The sequence below is a fragment of the Hydra vulgaris genome, chromosome 09 (assembly GCF_038396675.1).
Source record: "Hydra vulgaris chromosome 09, alternate assembly HydraT2T_AEP".
Classification (NCBI taxonomy): domain Eukaryota; kingdom Metazoa; phylum Cnidaria; class Hydrozoa; order Anthoathecata; family Hydridae; genus Hydra; species Hydra vulgaris.
In genome coordinates, this window is record NC_088928.1 from 4,672,501 (window position 1) to 4,692,641 (window position 20,141).

Consider the following 20,141-nt stretch of genomic DNA (forward strand, 5'->3'; position numbering starts at 1 on the left):
AAAATAATAAATATTATTTTATTTATTAAATTACAAAATTGGCACACAGCGTTTCTGTGTTGGTTACCAGTGTTTGGCTGTCAAAACACAAATCTTTACAATTATTGATAAAGAACTATATTCTCCAATAAGATTTAAAAGTGATTTATTTGGACAATGTTTAATTTTATCGTAACATTTTTTTTTTAATTTCAACTTTCTATTCACATTTCATCATGTGGGTTGTGAAAATAGTAAACATTTCATTCTATAATTTTGCAAAACTGAACATTAATGACTTTAGAAAATTATTTTATTTTTTAAATTTAAGCTGAGCAAGGTAAGTTAATATTTTACAGAATTTTTAATTGAGACAGGATTTTTTATAACAATATATGAATCGGTGAATGTTAAAAGGGCGAAAGTCAAACAACACAAACTTTTGGGAAACTTAAAAAAACTGCATTTCTCCCCATAATAAATTTTTATTTATGGTTTAACAATTTTTTTTGAAGGTGAAAAACAAACTCTTCAGGAAAAAAAAATTATTAAACCATTAACAAAAATTTACTATGGGGGAAAATGCAGTTTTCTTTAATTTTTGAAAGTTTACATTGCTGGACTTCTGCCCTTTTAACATTCACAAATTCATATAAATTTAAGGGCAGAACCTTAATGAATGGGACAGCTTTGGTAAAATATTTTTTATAAGTAGATAAAGTTGTTAAACTAATACAATGAAAACTGATTGATAACAATTGATTCTTAAGAGCTCTTTTTAACAAATAACTGTGATTACAAATTGCATTATGATACACTAAAACAAAAAAATTTGTTAAACTTGTTAAAATTTATTGAATTTATTGAATCCATTAATTGAGAACTACTCATTAAATGAGACACAAAAAATATTAAATATGACAAAAAAAAATTACTCCCAATAAACTTCATTAAAAAATATATATATATATGATGTGATTTTTATTTAGATAAAATCTTAGATTTAAAATATCACTGAGTAAAAGTTTGGATTTTTTAAAATGTTTTCAACTCCCCAAGACTGAGAAGACCACTACAGAGAAACATTCTTTTTTTAAATTTCTGTTATAACCCTCTCTGAACACTTTAACTCCAAAACACAAGTCTTGACAAACAAGAAGCCATTGTGTGAAGAAATAGGCCGAGCTTTGCTGAACTTACTATCTATTTTTCAAGTTTACTTAAGAAAAACTCGACAGCAAAACAAGATACCAGCATTCCATTGACAAGGGAAAAAAAAAAGATCCAGCACTGACCCTTGAAGAACTTGAGTTGTGATACTGTGATACCAAAAGACAGAGTCATATCTGGAATTTAAGTACAGCACTTTTATGAGGATAGGGATGAATATTTTTCAGAATAACTATTGGATTAGCTAAAAAGTAATGAGCAATTTTAAAATACCTAGAAAGTTCTGAAAGCTTCTAGAAGTTTCCATTTGAGCATATATTTGGCCTGAAATCTAAGGCAAAAGAAAATGTACAGTGCTGTACAAATGTACAGCACTGCTACTTTGTGAATTTCAGGCAACCCACTCAGTCACTTTTTTGATTCAAAGTTCTACGGCAACAATACTTGTTCATTCCTTAAGCATTGGCAAGAGGTCAGAGACTGATGTTACATGTTGATTATAGAATTATTAATTTTGAAATAATGCTTATTACTTTTTAACAAATCCCAATATTTTGATCAATGATTTTGAAGAATTAGAAAGGGTTTCTTTAGCAAATATTATTGTTTTGAATTATTGCTTTTATGATAGTTCATTATTACCAGATTGAATGATTCACAAATGGCATAGTATGAGTAACAAAGCACTTTATTAGTACAAAGTATTTAACATAAATACACAAATTCAAAACAAAACAGCTTGAACAAAAAAGACTTGTAATTGAAGACATAAGTGGATGAAGGTGTTATGTTACAACAATATGGAACTGAGATATCAGGAGTTAAAGTTTTGAACACATATTGTTTTAGATATTTTTATATAGCAAAGATTAATATTAATATTTATGGAGGGATATAGTAACCAAACACTTAGGATTGTGTATGTAATATTTAATTTCATGAAAAAAATGTGTTGTATATGTTTTTTTCATGAAAATTTGTACATAACGCCTTCATCCACTATAAGAAAACACATTGACTGCAATACAACTAAGTGGATGAAGGTGTTATGTTCATTTTTCACTAATAATATTACAATATTCACATAAGATAATACAAAATACACATGACTATATGTATGTTGTAATATTAAATAAATAAATTTTTTGTTTTACTGTGAAACTTTGATGTACACCTTACATAACCACAATAATTTCACTATATTAGACCCCTTATTTTATTTTTATAAAAATGAATCAGTGCTCACCCGAAGTGAACACAAATACATTCTTGACATCTTTCACAGAAAGCAAATGCTTGTGTTGTGAATGAAGAGAATGGTCAGCAACAGGATTCGAACCCACAACCTTCGGATTGGAAGTCACCGACTGTAACCGCTGGACTACCAACCACTTTATTTTCTAATGAAAATGTTAATACCTGTGTATTGCTTGTTCTCAGTCTACATCTTTCCAGGACATTCTACTAATATCAATCATATAACCTAATACATGATTATATTGTTATAACTTACCTATATCTGTGTTGTGAACATAAAGTAAGCATATAAGTTGTAAGCATTTTTTATTAAGGCCAATGATGTACTGGGAGGTATTTATTTCAGCAAAAAGACATATTCTTTATTTATTTATTCTCTTTATGAACATCAAAACAATAATAATACAATCAATAAACAAAATATAATATAAATAAAAAGTATAAATCGATGTCTAGTGGTGGGATTATCGCTTATCATTATAAAAGATAATGGTCAAAACAACTGTTCATAAAAATATCTATACTCCGGTTTAACAAATTCTACCAATTTGGATAAATCATTCAATTTCTCCTTAGATATTGTTCCATACTTTCCACTATGCCTTTCAATATGAGAAATATTGGGTACACCCCCTCTTTTGTTTTTTATAATGTCCACTTTTTTGAAAGGGACACTCTTGTCATAAGACTCTTTATAAAGATAGGAGCCATATTCCTCCACCCTTATCTATTTTACTCCATCCCTAAATTTGACTTGCTCGTTTAGCTCATCCTTCTTCCTATTAAATATATTAAGTTTTCCTGGCAACTCATCAAATTTCCGGAAATGTTGGGCCATGTATATGATTTTGTTGTTTTTTCCAGAACTTCTAATCACATCTCGATACTGGTCTGGTGTATAAATTGAATCTACCTTACTTTTTTTTCAATCCTTCCAAAGTCACGGTCTGAGTCCATGTAAGTATGACCGACTTCAGGAAATTTGTGGTCAATTATTTTAAAATACTTATTCAAAATAAGGTATTGATATAAAGTGATTATATTGAAATTTTTTTTTTGGCTAGCACAAGAGTCTGACCAAATAACAAGGTGATCATATTTCTCCTTGCATGTCTCTGCAAACTGTAATACGCAGCTAGCTATTTCAGAGCTTCCCCTATTAGCCATGTCTTCGGTCCAATTGCAGAACACTGCCCTCTCTCCTTTCATAGACACTACATGAATTCCAAAGTTGTAAAACCACATCTGGCGCAGGTAGAACACTTTATTTGTTGTTATTTTAGGGAGTGGTATCGTTTGCTGCAAGTCAATCGTAGCAAATGCAGTCGATGTACTGATTTTTGCCCTTTCTCTATCAGTCTTCATAGCAGCTATTGCTGCAGATACATTATCTTTGTGAGGCACATTATCTCCGTTTTTATTGCATGTGCTACAGGTGTCGCTTTTTGGATAACCGAACGAGTAATTAAATTGTGTAACAAACACATTTGTGAAGGTACATTTTTTAATTTTATACATTTCGCTTAATTCCTCTTTCTCGCACGCTTCTATGTACGATTGGTACAGCAAAGTAATATTGAGCACAGGCGATTAATACTTTTTATGAAAGTTTTTACTTCTAGAGTAGTGTGACTCCTCTACTGGGAATTTTTTAATGTGGGCAATGATTCTTTGAAGAACCTTATCTTGCATTTTGTGGGGTCTATTTGAATGCCTCCCTCTTAAGTCCTTTGGTGGAGCAGAAACGCCATCATCAATCCTACTTTTTATAATATCCACTTTTTTCATTCCAATTTGGTAGAGGCTGCAGAGAACTTTCTTACATATCTGGATTTCCACACCACTTTTAGATACTTTAGATACTGGAAAATAAGAATTTAGATACTAGAAAATAAGAATTTAGATACTAGAAAATAAGAATTTAGATACTAGAAAATAAGAATTTAGATACTAGAAAATAAGAATTTAGATACTAGAAAATAAGATTTTAGATACTAGAAATAAGAAGCACTTTTATGGGATTTTACAAATTGTCACATTCTTTTAATGGCTGTTTTAGTAATGCATTTAAACAATAAGACGTTTTTTGCGTTTACATCCAATTTGTGAAATGCCTCTAAAAGACTTGCTCTATCTTCCACACTGATCTTTGAGCAGCAATTCTAACGACAATTTTCTTTGCACAGAATGCCCTCATTAACCATATTAGAAGGCATTTCTTTGTTCGTACTCTGACTTTTATAAGACTGCCCTCTCTCTCTCGCTAATGCCACTGCCTTTTTTTTCCATGACTCAGGTTCACATTTTCGCTTTTTTAAAGTTTTCTCTTTCGGGGTAAAGGACTTCTTCCTCTTTCCTATAAATAATATAATATATTATTATACAAAACATTATTTTACTATCAAATTTACATTGTATTATAGTGATATTTTTATAAACAATACATTTTGAAATATATTACCTGTAACCAAGTTATTAGAAGCAATTGCTGATGAATGTATCTCTACATCATTACCAGATTATTGAAGATGTGTATTCATGCCAGCTGTAATGTAAAATGAATATTGAGCTTTACCGTAATAATCATAACATATATCTGGATTAACAGAATATGATAAAATATCTCACCAATAGGCAGATTTTCAACGGTAATAGTCTCAGCTACAGCTTCAGGTAAATACAGGTTTTCAGATTGAATAACTGCAAAGAAAAGATGATTATATTATGTCAGTATATATCAAGTTTTACATTATTTCCAATTATAGGAAAAGAAAAAAATCACTTACGAATGGTCATATATATATATAATTATTTTATTAGTAGTTATATCAATCAATCACCAAAGTACTATTATAAAAGTTTGTATATATTTTTTCTAGAAATTACAACAATAACTTAAACGCAAGTAATTGAAATTTTATAAAAAGTTTCTTCGGAATATTCTGGAACTTTAATTCATAGCCAGCGTGTTTTGTGAACCAATAGAACTCATTTATTTGTAGATTTGGCGGTATTTTTGTGTTAGCAAATATTCTTTATATTATCTTTCCCGCAACAAGATGTTTTGAGAAATAATGGTAAAAAGGTTAAAATAATTCAGCTGAATATAAAAAATATATATTACCAATAGGCGATTCGTAAATAGTTATGGAAGTCATATCAGATTCTGGCAGACAAAGATTCGCAGATTGGTTGTCTGTAAAAAACAATATTTTTAATAAAATTAAAAGCGATGGCAAAATAACAAATCGGAACAGCCAGCTCTAGTGTTGAATCGAATTTTTCATAGTTTAAAATCATCTTACCTGTGTTTGCCACATGCTCTTTTAGATTACCGTCCACAGATTTTTGATTGAGCACCATTTCTATCAAACATTTATCTCTTCGATTGTTCATATTCAATTTTCACAAGAAAAAGTCACTTTAACACACTCAAAATTAGTTTTAAAACGCAAAACAAACAAGAACACAACCACAACATAACCTCTGCGTTGTTATGTTTTGACAGTTATGACCACGCTGCAACGCGCTAACTACCATAGACGTTTGAAAATAGGAAAAAATATGCATGGATGAAGGAGTTATGTGCGTCACATAACTTCTTCATCCTGTATTTTTTTTTGTGCGGGATTTTGTCACAATGAATGAAGGCGTTATGTTCCCATAACGCCTTCATCTGTATTTGAAAAATAGCATTTTTAATGGATGAATGTATTAAAGTCCCTTAACACTTACATCCGCGTTAAATCGTGTTATGGGTGAATTAATATGTAATATAACTCCTTCATCCACTGTGAAAATCGTATTTTAGCACATTTTTGTGCGGTGTCATTATGCTTATGTGAAAGAGCGTTACTTAACACCTTTATTTGTGTAAAAAAGTGGAATTTTGTATTTTTGCGACATAACGCCTTCATCCGCTTATGTCTTCAATTATTAGAAAAGTTTTCTTATATTACACAAGATCCTGTATAAAACGTTATATAAGTGGATTTTTTACATTTGTATATAACATATGTTTTTATATATTATTCTTATGCAATAAAACTGCGCTTATTTAGAGAACCCGCTTGAAAAGTGTCAATATTTTCCGGCCATATTTATTTATAGCAAAAAAATAAATATAGCAAAAAAGAGTTGTAGATGTTAAAATAAACTTTAAAGTTTTTTTCTACCTACAGGCTTTTTTTTTTTTTCCTCCTCAGAAGCATTTTCTGGAGTAGCAGGACTGTCTAACTAAACTTTTTCTTTATTATGTTTCAGACCATAAATTTTTTCCAGACCATCTGCAGCTTATTAGGACTGATTACCTGAGTATATTAATAACATAAGTATCTCAATCATGTCACATTTGTTCTGGTGAACTTTTAGCTTTTTTAAAAATCTTTTCGTTTGTTATAGTGTATATCTTATAATATCTTTAAATATTATGTATGTAATATCTATAAAACTTCAAAAGTGCTTTATTTTGTATTGAAAAAGGATTTTAAAAAAAGTTGCCACTGGTAGGATTTGAACAACAGCTTTTTTGTTCAGAAGCTCTGCAAGCTAACTATTCGGCCGTGCGGGATTATTGTCTAAAGAAAATTTTAAAACTATATAATAAATAAAAGACTTAAAAAAATGATAATAGATGTTATAGATAGAAATTAAGGAGATGTGCTACAGATCAAAGATCTTAAGGGGATGTTGCCGCAATGCAGTTTTTAAGTGAAAGTAAAACTGTAAAACTTGATTTAATATGTTTTAACATTACATAGTTTGAAGTTTGCGTAAGTTAAATATTTGCATATACTTTAGTTCACATTTTTTTATAATAAAAGTACTGTGACTCTTTCTTGCCACCAACTTGATTGCAATGGCTGCCTAGGGTTCTGTGTCAAACACGCTTGAAGGGGCACTACTACTACTAATACTATTAAGTTTAGCATTAATATATAGAGATTTTATTTATAAACTTGTGATGACTTATTACTTGTTCTAAAACATTTTATAATATTACTTTAAATTACTGAAATTAAAACAGTCTTAAGTAACTTTAACCTTGATAAATCTGTCAAGTTTAAAATTACTTAAGCAAGACTTGAATCCTTGTTAACAACACTTTTTATTTCTCATTATTTATCTCTCAAACAATTACTTATCTCTTAAACAATTTTACGCTAAAATATTCAGCTAAAAATATTTTGGAGCAAATAAAGAAAAATTCACCTTTATTTGGAATACCAGTCTTAAACTCAGTTGATTCAAAAAATCTAGATATTAAATTTGACATATTTAATCTTATAAAAATCTTAAATAAACACTGTCACCTTTTATAAAAAATCAAATTTAAAAGCTAAACTATTCTGAAAATAAATAATCACGGTAAACACTGATTATTTCATCAAAAACACTGATTTATTAGCATGTTGTAATTAATAGGATGTTGTGAGTAAAATTAATAACGTTAAACTTTTAAAAGATTTAATGTTTTAAGTCACAACTAGGGATCGCTAGTTTACAGTATACTAAAAATTTAGTAAACAGTTTACTGTATAGTATACCCTAAACAAAACTTTTTTTTTGGCAAAACTGTATTATCGTTTATAAAAAAGTTTTTACGGTTTACTTCTAAAAAACAAGTTTTTTTATTAAATGTTTTTATGCGTTTCATTATAGTATTTAATATAAGTTTCATTATATACAATATTTTTAGAGATAGATATAAAGTAAATTGTTGATTGTATTTTCCGTTGACGAACAAGTAAAAAACAAATGCAAAGAAATATTAATTTTCAATTTTTCAAGCCAGCCTAATAATGAAAATATATTAAAAACAGAAACAGATCATAAACTATTATTAGAGAATGTTACTCCAAAAAGCAGGAGTTATTTAACTTTTAATTGTACCTTTTATTTACAGTTAATAAAATTCAATTCGATATTGAAAAGTTTTTGATTTTTATTGGCAGTTCTAGTTTGTTTTCTTTTAATTCAAGATTAAATTCAATTTTTAATTCATTTTAATTCTATTAAAAATTTAAATAAGCAGTACAAACAGCATGGTATAAAAATTTATTGGTATAACACAATAACAAATTAACAAACTAAAATAAAAAATATTAAGAAATAAACTAAACAAGTAAAGTTAAAAACGAGTTTTTAAAACCCAATGCTTTTATATGCTATTAAAACACAAATTTTGCAATCAATTTTTTCTGGTATTACAGTTTTGTTAAGGTTAAGATTTATGCATGTGTAAAAAAACAAAAAAATTCAGGAATATGCGAATCTCGAACCACAGACATTTCGTTTACAAAGTCAATGCCTTATCCAAATATGCTAGACGCGCGTATAAGTATGAAAACAATCAATATACTTATTTTAAAAATTATTACTCTTTTTTTCATATAAAAAATAAACTTAATTAAAATCAACTAAATTAATTGACTTATTACAAAACTAATTATTGAATATTGTATTGTCATCAAGCAAGAGTATGTATGCTAAATTTGAAGAAAATCTATCATCAGGAAGTGACTCAAAAATTGATTGCAAGATTTGATGCTCACAGATAAACAAACAGAGATGACAAGTTAATAAAAGCATTGATAAAAACACTTTAATTATGATAATACAATAAATATAGTATAGCTATTTAATAAATTAAGAAAATATAATTATTAAATTATCAAGTCAGTCCAGAAATATTTCATAAATAAAAGTATATAGGTATACTAAATGGTATACTAAAATTCAGTATACCAAATATATGGTAAAGTTTGCCGTATAGTTAGTATACGTATACTGTAACCGGCGATCCCTAGTCATAACAGAACTTCGATAAAAAAAAAGAAAGGAAAATACAAAAAAAATGTTAAAAGAATTAAAAAAAGAGATTATAAGAGCATTCAAAAAAAAAAAAATAATAAAAGTTTCAAAATTTGAACTTTTAATGATTTTAACATATCTTTTTATCATTAATTATTTTGTATCTTTAAACCTTTATTTATTTATTGTTTATTGTTCTTAAAATAATGGAGCAATAAATCATAAGAAAATCATTTATTCAATTTTACAAAGTGTTTCATTAACAAAGACTCATCTTAAATGAATAATTAAATAAAGTTCAATTTATACCAAAAATTTACAGGAAGTTAAAATGTTTTACATAATATTTCACCATTAAGTGGAATTTCACACATTTGCGGAAATTGTCGAACACTTACAAAAAATTCTTTACAACTGTTTTTTTTTTTTTTTTTAAATATATTAAATTGAGATTTTTTAATGTTACTTTCAAAATGCTTTTCCACTTACCTCTATTAAGGAAACATATTGTTTATCAGGTACATTTATAGAAAAAACAAGATATATATATATATAGAGACATTTTCCATTAATTAGGCCATTCATTGTTTTTTCTTTACAATTACAATTATACTGTAATTTTTTTATTTAGAATTTTTCTACCATTTTTAAACCATTATTGTGGCCTTAATAATTTTTTCCCTATTTTTTTTGTGCACCTGTCTTTTTATTTGTATTTTTTGTGCACCTGTAACCAACTTTAATTGTATTTTTTGCGCTTCCTAATCTTAAATTTTAATTCATAATTGTTATTAATTGATTATTCTATAGATTCTAAGAAAAAATACTTTTCAAACAAATCAAGTTTTAAAACATAAAAATAAATATTTATCTTGCATTGCTAAAAAATCTCAAAATTGAAATGAATTCACAATAAGAAAATTGCAATGAACTTATTATTTAAAAAAATTGCGTTGAATTCATGATTAAAAAAAAAATTGAAACTGTTATCTAATTTTTTTTTTACAATATGCCCTAGCCTTACATTCTACCAGATTGTAAAAACCTAAAATCATGATAAGTGATTTCAGTAACTTTCTATAAATCAGATTTTTACTTTAATCTTTAAATTGATTTACTAATTTTTTTTAATTTTTTATTTAGGTGCCCCAAGAAGTCCTTACGGTCTTATCACAGAGCACTGTGGATGAGCATTTAATAGGAAGTTCAGAACCTCCTTCCTAACCGATGTCGCAAAACTTGCCCAGAGGTGGGGCTTGAATCACAGATCCTTTGTGTCTGAAGCAAGTGCACTACCACTGCGCCACGGCTGCCCAGTAATACTAAAGACCTTGTTAATTACCTTTACTATATAATGAATATATTAAATATTAATAATTGTTTAATAAAAATAAATTTATTGAAACCAAAAAATACCTACAAAAACAAATAACAAAGTTTTGATAAAATTAAATTCTGATATTATAATTAATTAACCAATCAAATTTGAAAAGAACTTTTTTTTCAACAAACTAACTCCCAAACAGGCTGCAAGCAACCACTAATCAAGCTAAACCACTAATTTAGTTGGAAGTAAACACAAAAGAAAAAGAGCTAAAGACCAAGAATGTGATCAATAGAAGACTTAATTAAATTGTATGTGTTAGGAAAACAAAAAGACAGGAGAGAATTCAACACCAAAAAATATTTTAAGAAACCAACTTTTAAAATAATGAAGAATGAAGAATAAGAATATAAACAACCTACTTTAAATGTAGTAATACTTATTTTTATGTTTATTGCCCAAACCAGTGATCAAGAGAAAAACTATTTTTAAACGTGTAAGGTGAACTATCTTCAACATTTAATAAAATTCTTTCATTTATTTTTTTATTTCTATTTATCTTTTTAATTCTCAAAATTAATACTTAATTATTGTTGTACAGGTTGTATGAAATAAACAATGAATTTTATCTAAATAAAAAAATTTATTTTAATAATTTAAAAAAAATTATTAGTAAAAACCTTACTCTTTGATAATGATTGGAAAATCTTTCACTAGACTGTGTAAATGAAAATATTTTTCCCACAAAATTGTGATTCCATCATCGCAATAATACCTAAAAAATAAAAATTGAAATGCATATTAAATTTTCATGCTTAATATTATAAATAAATTAATGAAATATAAAATACTTTTAAAAGTTTTTAGCATTAAAAAGAATTAAAAATTTTGAAAATTCAAAATAAATTTTAATAGAAAACAAATTAGGCTACAAGCAACTTTAAGCTGGGAGTTATCAGAAAGCAGAAAAAAAAAATAATTTAAGAACAAGAAAATAGTAAAAAAGACAGAAAACTGCAATTTATATGAGTTAAAAAAAAAAAGGTTACAGAAAATTCAGAAGCATTGATGGGAAAGAAAAAAAAAGTAGATGAATGAAATTTTTTTTTAGCATAAAAGAACTGTTACAGTAAAAAGATGCAACTAAATGATAAGTTTGACAGATTGAGTTTTGATTGGTGGACAAGATTGAGTTTTGATTGGTGGGATAACTGATAACAGCTTGTTTGAGCAGCAACAATCGTAGTATTTTAGGAATAAGATGACACAATTGACCATGAGACAGAGGCTTAAACTTGGCAGCTAAAGCAGATCTGACAACACTTACTATGCATTGACATGGTCTAACAACACTTACTATGCATTGACATAGTCTGACAACACTTACTATGCATTGACACGGTCTGACAACATTTACTATGCATTTTTAAAACAAGTCTAAAAGAAAAAAGACAATATTAGAAGAACCAGTCTAAATATGGAAATAGTGTTCCATACAAGAAAGAATAAGATATTTATAGAGGTAGACAATGAAACCAGGAGTAAGAAAATAGGAAACAAAGATTGAAATAGTCTCACTTAGTCGGTCTAATGAATTTTGCACAGGTAAGATTTAACAAATAAAAAGGTTATTTAATGACTAAAAATGGTGATCATACTTTTTTATGTTTAATATATTAATATAGTGATTTTTTAGAAAACTTGACTCAATCATATAAAACTTTACAAAATAAGCTATTTAGTTGAATTTGTTTTAAAGTTATGACAAAGTTCTTCTCACAAAGTCTTGATAATGTACACCATTTAAGAGTTATTTATAAATTAATCAAGATTTATTGAACTAAAGAATTATTTATAAATTAATCTAGAGTTATTTATAAACCAATTGTTATAATTATTGATCAATTCAACACTGCTGTTACCCATTTGTGCATGTTCGACGCGGATTTTTTTAAAGATGTAGCGCGCTTGGCCTTAGAATATTTCCCTTTATATTTTGACCACATGGTAAGGTATGCTTAAATCTTTTAACATCTGCTTAATCAGTAGTGAGATCTAAAACCTTTATATTAGATAATAATTTGATGAATTAAAATTCTGCAGTAATAGGTAAACCTTATTTTTAAATTAGTAAAGTCACTTTTAAAGTAAGGTAATTTATCTAATTCATGCATTTTGATAATATCACAATTCAAGTCCTTTGTCAACTGTATTTAAAGTATATTAATCTGTGTTCTTTTTTCTTTAGAAATTGAAGACCACGATCTTTTCAAATGTATATTAACCTGTGTTTTTTATTTTTAATAAAAGTCAAACTTTTGAACAAGGTCAAAATTTTATAAAGTTGGTGTTTATCTCAAAAACCCTTTTTTATGACATGGTTAACTCTATGTTGCATGTTCAAGAACAAGATTGTTTAATAACTAATTTTTAAAAATTGATGAACTTTCATTACAAGGTCATTTAAAAAATGCTACACAATGTTGTATTTACAAATGTACTTAAACAATTATTAATTTATTATTAAACACCATGTTTTTCATATTAAACAAAACAAATTTTGTAACTGGAAACCAGTTGTTACTAAAAACCCAATTGTTGTTACTAAAATCCCAGTTGTTGTAGATTTTCTGATAGATTTTAAATAACTTTGAAAATATCAATCACTAACAAAAATTACAGAAAAACAGTTTGCTTTTATTTTATAACAAACCAGGTTATTTGATGGTTTGTTTTTTAATGTTGATAAACATGCATTGTAAGGCGTGTCATTGAACAAATATTGCAAAAATAAGGTTGTATTTGTTCCTTATTAATATATTTTTCTTAATTTATATATTAAAGTATTTTTAAGTGCCATATGATGTGACAATGCATGTGTTATTTATTGCATTGTGTTTATATGCATTAAGGTTACATGGGTTTACATTATGTAATTGTTTAAATGTCATAAATATGTGTTTACTTGGCTCAGTCCTTGCTAACCAAGTTTACTTTGCTATAATGTGACTTAGCTTTGTATGTCTTAGCCAGCCAAGCAGCGTACTGTTATGATAAAATACACAATAAAATCTGTTTGTAATCAGTGTTATCATAAAATTTGTAATTTTTAATTGGATATATTTATATTCTATATAGATATATTAGTATTTTAATAAATATGTCCTATAGCCAGTACAGTTGTTGCAACAGCATCAATAAGTGCTGCCTCAAAAGTAATGGGAACGAGATTGATTGATTGCCTTTATTGTAATTTTAATTTTTTTATATAGCTACGCTGATTCTTCTTCTGGTACAACAAGTATGTTGTTACTCAAGTATGTTGTTACTCAAGTATGTATGTACTCATACATGACTTGATACACTGATTGATTGCTTTTATTGCTTTTTATGTGTCATATGACGTGGTAATGGGTGTTTTTATCATGTGTTATATAAGGTTATATGAGTTTATATTTTTGTAAGTGTTTCTATGTGTGTGCTGTTAATAGCTAAAATATGCACTATAAACTTTGGATAACTTGAATTAATTTAAGCATTTTCTAACAAGCTAATTTCTTGGTCCCTTGGAGATTTGAATAATTGAGAGTTTACTGTAATATGTTATGTTATTTGTTAATTTTGTGATGTTATTGTTGTGTTGTCTTGTGTTGATAGACAACTTAGCTTACCTTCATGACGTTGTTTATAGTTAAAAATGATTATTGGGTAGTTTCATTACTGAAACTGACTACATATAATCATTCACTAAATGCCAAAGATTCACTTTTCAAATAAAAACAAAAGGTTTATCTTATTGTAATTATTTATTTTTAGCCTTGCTTTTTTAAAAGGAGTTGTTAATCCAAACTTGCAACAATAAATCTTGAAACAAAAGATAAAACAACCTTACAAAGTAAGTTTCTTATTTGATATCTATTTATTCACATTTTTGAGTTTTCAAATAAATAGAGTACATAACACATTAATGTTTAATAATAAATTTTTATCAATAATAACTTTGTTCAATTTTTAGGTCGAATGCCTTCTTTTATGACTAAATTGTGAAAGTTCCTACATAGCAGAATATAAGAAATGTTCTGAATGTTGATCATTTTCTAAAAGCCAAAACGAAGTTTGATAATCTTCATACCATTTACTAAAAGCTTTATAATACTGAAACAATGTTATGATTTAAATTGCTTTTATTTTGGATACTTTTTATGCTGAATATTTTCATATAATTTTTTTTTTTTTTAAAGTTTATATATTTATTTAAATATTTTATTTAGATAAAGCTAACTTATTGAAACAACTAGGTCCCTTTGGCCCATTTACTGTGTCCATTATTGCTTTTTAAATGAATCTTAATGAGAGGGTTAAAATTTTATTATAGCCTAAGTTTCCAAAAACTCCTGAAGAAATGTTATGCAACTGTTTTCTATGTTAAAGATTGAAGTAAATAAGTATAGTTTTGAAATATAGTAAATTAATTGTTAACCAAAAGCCAAGAACTTTAAATTGATAAATTTTTTGTTGTTTACTAATATTTATTGAAGTATAGAGACCAAATTAAGAACAAGTTAAGAAATAGTCTGGTGTGGAAACAGACTTACCATGACCCGTATTGTATGGGTCTTGAAAAATTTATAAAATTTAAACTAGATATCCAACTCTCGGAATTAGAAAAAATGAGGTCAGCAATAATTTGCTGACCTCAATCTTTTAGAGGTCGGCATCAAATCGACATAAAAAATTTACGACAAAGGTCATACCATAAAACATAAAAACAAGGTGGGCAATTTTTTGCTGACCTCATACACTTTAATATAAGCAGTTAGGTCGACATTGCCAAATGCTGACCCTAATTCCGAGGGCTGGAAATCTAAGAATGATGTTTTCAGGAAAAACAAGTTTATATGGAGTGTTCATTTATGTGTATGAGTATAGAGTGTATTTAAAATCTAATGAAATTTTTAAAAATATTTTTATATCAAAACATAACATTATTACAATATATTTAAACTCTATAAACAAAAACATAGTACAAAAATTATAAACTGTATTTCACTCCTGTGTCACAGGAGTATCATGCATGATAGAATCACTTCCCAAATTATTTTATTTTTCCAATTAGATCAATTAGAAATTTTCCAATTAAGATCAATCATCTTTTGAACAGTTTGGTCAATCAAGTTGAAACTTTCAGAATTGTTTATTTGTTTTCATAAAAAGTGTGAGCGTTCAAAATTTGAAGCAAATTTGAGGTGGTACCCTGGGTATCATTAGATCATTTGATATGGAATGACTCAACAGCCTGTCTACAATTCTGATTTTCTAATTTACCTCTAAAAATCTAAGATTTATATCTTCTAGCATTAAGCATAATAATTTACTTCACATATGCATAAATACTGCATTTCTATGCATAAATTTAATAGTAACCTAAACATAAAAGTTTACCTTAAAACGTCACACACATTAGAACGATCTCGCTCCACCACCTAAAGAGAAAAATATTTAAAAGTTTATCAGAGCAGCGATTATTATTATAAGACAAAGTGAGAAAATGAGGGTTTTATTTTGAAAAAACACATTCACAGTATGTATAAAATGATAGAAAAAGAATTAGATCTGTACATTAAAAACATAAACATCAACAACTACACAGTCACAACAAAAGTTTAAATTACAAATACATAAAATATGCACAATATTTACAAATATAATAATTTCAAATTTAATATTTTTTACAAATATAATGATTTATTTATAATAATAAACTACTTATTTATAATAATAAATTATTACAAACATAATAAATTCATTAAAAACATGTATGCTTAAAATTAGCTTGCCTGTATACAAAATATATTTCTCATATTTAACCATATAAAGGTTAGGTTTAACCTAATTGATTTTAAGCTTTAGTGCAACTATTATTACAGATTATAAATTTTTCTTTTTTTTAATTATCTATCATTTAAACCTAAGACTTTTATTCCAATTTTTTATTTTATTTTACTAGAAATGAAATTGTAAACATTAAAAATATGTACATAGCAGTCATTAAAGTTGTTAAAACAATACACGAGGTAATAACGCATTTTAATAATACAAGTGTATGTTAATTATTTTGTAATAAAAGAAATTTGATTTAACATAAAATGATAAAAAAAGTAACTACTACTCCATTTTTATTCTTAAAATATTTAAAGTTTTAGTTTATTATTCAAAGAAAAAAAAAAAATGTTATTTGCAAAACTGTTAATACATATTTAAAAAATAAAAAAAATTTACTTTAATCCACTGTGCTCTCCTGAAACAGCCAGAGTAAATTTTTTTTTGTTCAATTACTATTATTGGATTTAGTAAAGTGTTTTAAAATAATTTTTAAATTCTAAAACTCACTTTTAAACATTGAAAATTGAGATTTAATTAATTAAAATACCTATAAAAAGTCATTTCCATTTATGACTGCATCATCTATTCAAAATTGATAAAAAGACTTGATATTACAGTAATATTTTGTAAAAAGAATCGATGTCAAAGTAATATTTTGTAAAAAGACTCGATGTTACGGTAATATTTTGTAAACTTTTTATATAAAACATTTTTTGTCAAAATAGCAAAATGTTTTAAGTTGTTTTATTGCATTTAGAATAGGATCAAAAAAAATTAAATAACTCCTGCAATACAAATGCAATATTCAAAACTTATTTTGGAGAGTGTATGACATAATTATATATTCAAAGCTTATTTTCATCAAAATTATGAACATCGAAATTAATTGATTGGATTGAGAAAATTTCTAAAATTAACAGACAAAACTTTGAAGATCATCTAGTTTTAGTTGTTTCTTTAATAGGTATTCTTAAACAAATTTAAAATGTATGTTTTATGTTAACAATTTTTTTAATATAAATATAAAATATACTATTAGAATTATATATATAGATATTAGAGATACTACTGCTTAGAGATATTACTGCTAATTAATTACTATTAATGTATTGCATACATTATTATTGTATACATTACTATTGTATACATTATTATTATTGTATACATTATTATTATTGTATACATTATTATTGTATACATTACTATTGTATACATTATTATTATTGTATACATTATTATTGTATACATTATTATTGTATACATTATTGCAATAGTAATTCAATATTAGCGCATTGAGACAAAATTAAACCTGGAGACAAGTTTTCTTTGAAGGTTTTTTAGAAACAACCTTCTTGTTGTTGTTAGCATAACTGATAATAAATGTAGCAACGCATGCCTTAAAAAAATTGTCATTAGTAGCTATAATGGAAATCACAAATATTCTAAACCTAAGTAAAACAAAGTACTACTTTGCAAAAATATGTCACAAAACTTAGGGAAGAACTTAGGGAATGTTAGAACCTAATATATCAACTCAGATTGAGAAGCATAACAATTTGTAAGATTTTTATGATGAAAAAACTGAATTATTCATTTCTGGGAATAAAGAGATAAGCCACAGTTTGGTATTTGTAAAAGATACTTCTGATTTAATTCTTTGCAATGATTAAAGGTTTGAACTCTTATTGCACTGTTGTTAGGAACTCAATTGATGGTAGGCAGGGATTTCTTAAATGTATTATAAATGTTTTTGATCCATTATGCAAAAATATAACTTTAGAAAGTCTAGATGGTTCTGGTACAAAAAGGTTATTGATTTTAGCTTTAGTTAAAGAGGTTTCAGAACATAATGGAAATCTTAGCAAACTAATGAGACTGCTAGCTTTGAATGATGTAAAATATTCAACAGCATTTGATCTAAAATGTGGTAACTCTTTATTTAGCTTAAGTAGCCACAGCGACAAGTATACTTTTCTCTGGTGTGAAGAAGAAAGTACTTTTAAAGCGGAGAAAAAAGAACTTCAATTGATATAAACTATAATAAGTTTGTTGCAGATGGATGCAAGGATAATCGCATAAAGGAATTTAAAAATTGTATTTCTCCTTGAACAGTATATCTCTATAAACCTTTAGAAACTATAGTAGTACATCTTATCGCTCCTCTAGAGTTACACATTTTCATTGGTATTACTTCTATGTTTGTAAAAGTAATAATTTATTTATGGCCTGAGACTGATATATGGCTTAACTCAAACCATGTTTAGAGGTTACTAAAGAACTATTTTGGATGGTAACAATTCGCAGACACTTTTAGATAAATTGGATGATTTAGAAGTTAATCTTATAAGTGCAGCCTCAGCCCATCCCATTTTGACCCTCATGAACAAATTTTAACACGCAGTGTCATAAAATATTCCCAAGGTATTGTTTTCTTAATGAAACTTTTTTATTTTTTATTTTGGATGACTATTTACACTCATGCCACTCTATTAAAGTTTAACATTTTTACATTTTTTGAGTTTTAAAAGTATTTTCAAACAATCAGCACAAATAGAATTTTACAAATCATTAACTATATAATAATGTCATTACAAATAATGGAAGGTTTTTTATCTATACCAATAATGGGCATTTTTATTACTATTATTTTTGTTAACTGGTGGTATATTACAAAATGCACTAATTCGGTATAAAATTAAAAAAACGTGAAATTAAAAAAACATGGCAGCGTTAAGGCCCAATACATAGGAATTAGAAGTTTATTAGATGCTTTTGATCTCATACAGTTCACCCACTTCAAGCCCTGGCTATTTAAAAGGGGTTTGTAAAAGATTAGCTAAGTTTCCTGCGCCGACCATTATTCTTGTTAACTTCCTGCCATCATGTCAGAGCTTTATATAGCTGTAGCCGTAAATAAAACTGTTAAGCTGGAGAATAAACTATTTATATCATAACACCATAAAAGGGTAAAAAATAGTGAGGTAAAGATAAAACTATTTCACTTTAAAATACCTTTATGACAAAACAAAATGTATAAGTTTCTAATTTTAAAATTATTTATATTTAGACTTTTGAGAAGTGCAGAGATTAATGCGAACTTGTGGAAAAAAATCAGACCATTAGGTAAAAATTAACAAATATGTAGCTGTTTCACACACCTTGAATGAAAGTAAAGTTGCATTTCTTTAAAATCAGGCAGGCTTTTATCCAAAGTAATAAAATACTCAAAGTAACAATATGTATAAAAAGTAACAAATTGTATAAAAACAATGGCTTGCAAAATGGTTTAAAATCAGATGTAAAATACGAAGAAAATAACTCTAAACCAATTTTTTTTTCCAATGACAGACTTTTCTTAAAATCAGTAGAAATATAATAAATATGAAATCAATAGAAATAGCACTTTGATTTTATCTTGTCAAAAATAAATGTTATAAGTTTTTAGCAGTGTCATTTTAAACCTTATTTTATCTATGCTGCATTATTTTTAATTTACACTTTAAAGATCAACAGGACTATTGGCAGGACTATTGAGCCTACTGCAGAGGTAAAATTCAAATCATGGTAAAACCATAGAGGTGTTTGGTGGTAATATAAAAATGGTAAGTATACTGTATTCAAAAACAAAGAGATGTCCAAAAAGATGTAAAAATGGATAGAAAGAAAAGCTGAAATCCTTCTGAAAGCAGTTTTTGTTGATAAAGACTAGCCACTA

General features: G+C 26.8%; 1 protein-coding gene across 2 annotated transcripts in view; it reads right to left on the reverse strand.

Annotated features, from left to right (window-relative positions):
- The window catches only part of LOC136084506 (3-hydroxyanthranilate 3,4-dioxygenase-like), a 68,705-nt gene that overhangs the window by 22,679 nt on the left and 25,885 nt on the right, over window positions 1-20,141 (reverse strand). For both annotated transcript variants that reach the window (XM_065804561.1, XM_065804560.1), the window contains exons 5-7: window positions 15,986-16,026; window positions 11,229-11,318; window positions 7,618-7,661 (exon numbers count right to left, since the gene is read on the reverse strand). In XM_065804561.1, coding sequence (XP_065660633.1) covers window positions 7,618-7,661; window positions 11,229-11,318; window positions 15,986-16,026 — 175 coding nt within the window. The remainder of the gene's footprint in view (window positions 1-7,617; window positions 7,662-11,228; window positions 11,319-15,985; window positions 16,027-20,141) is intronic.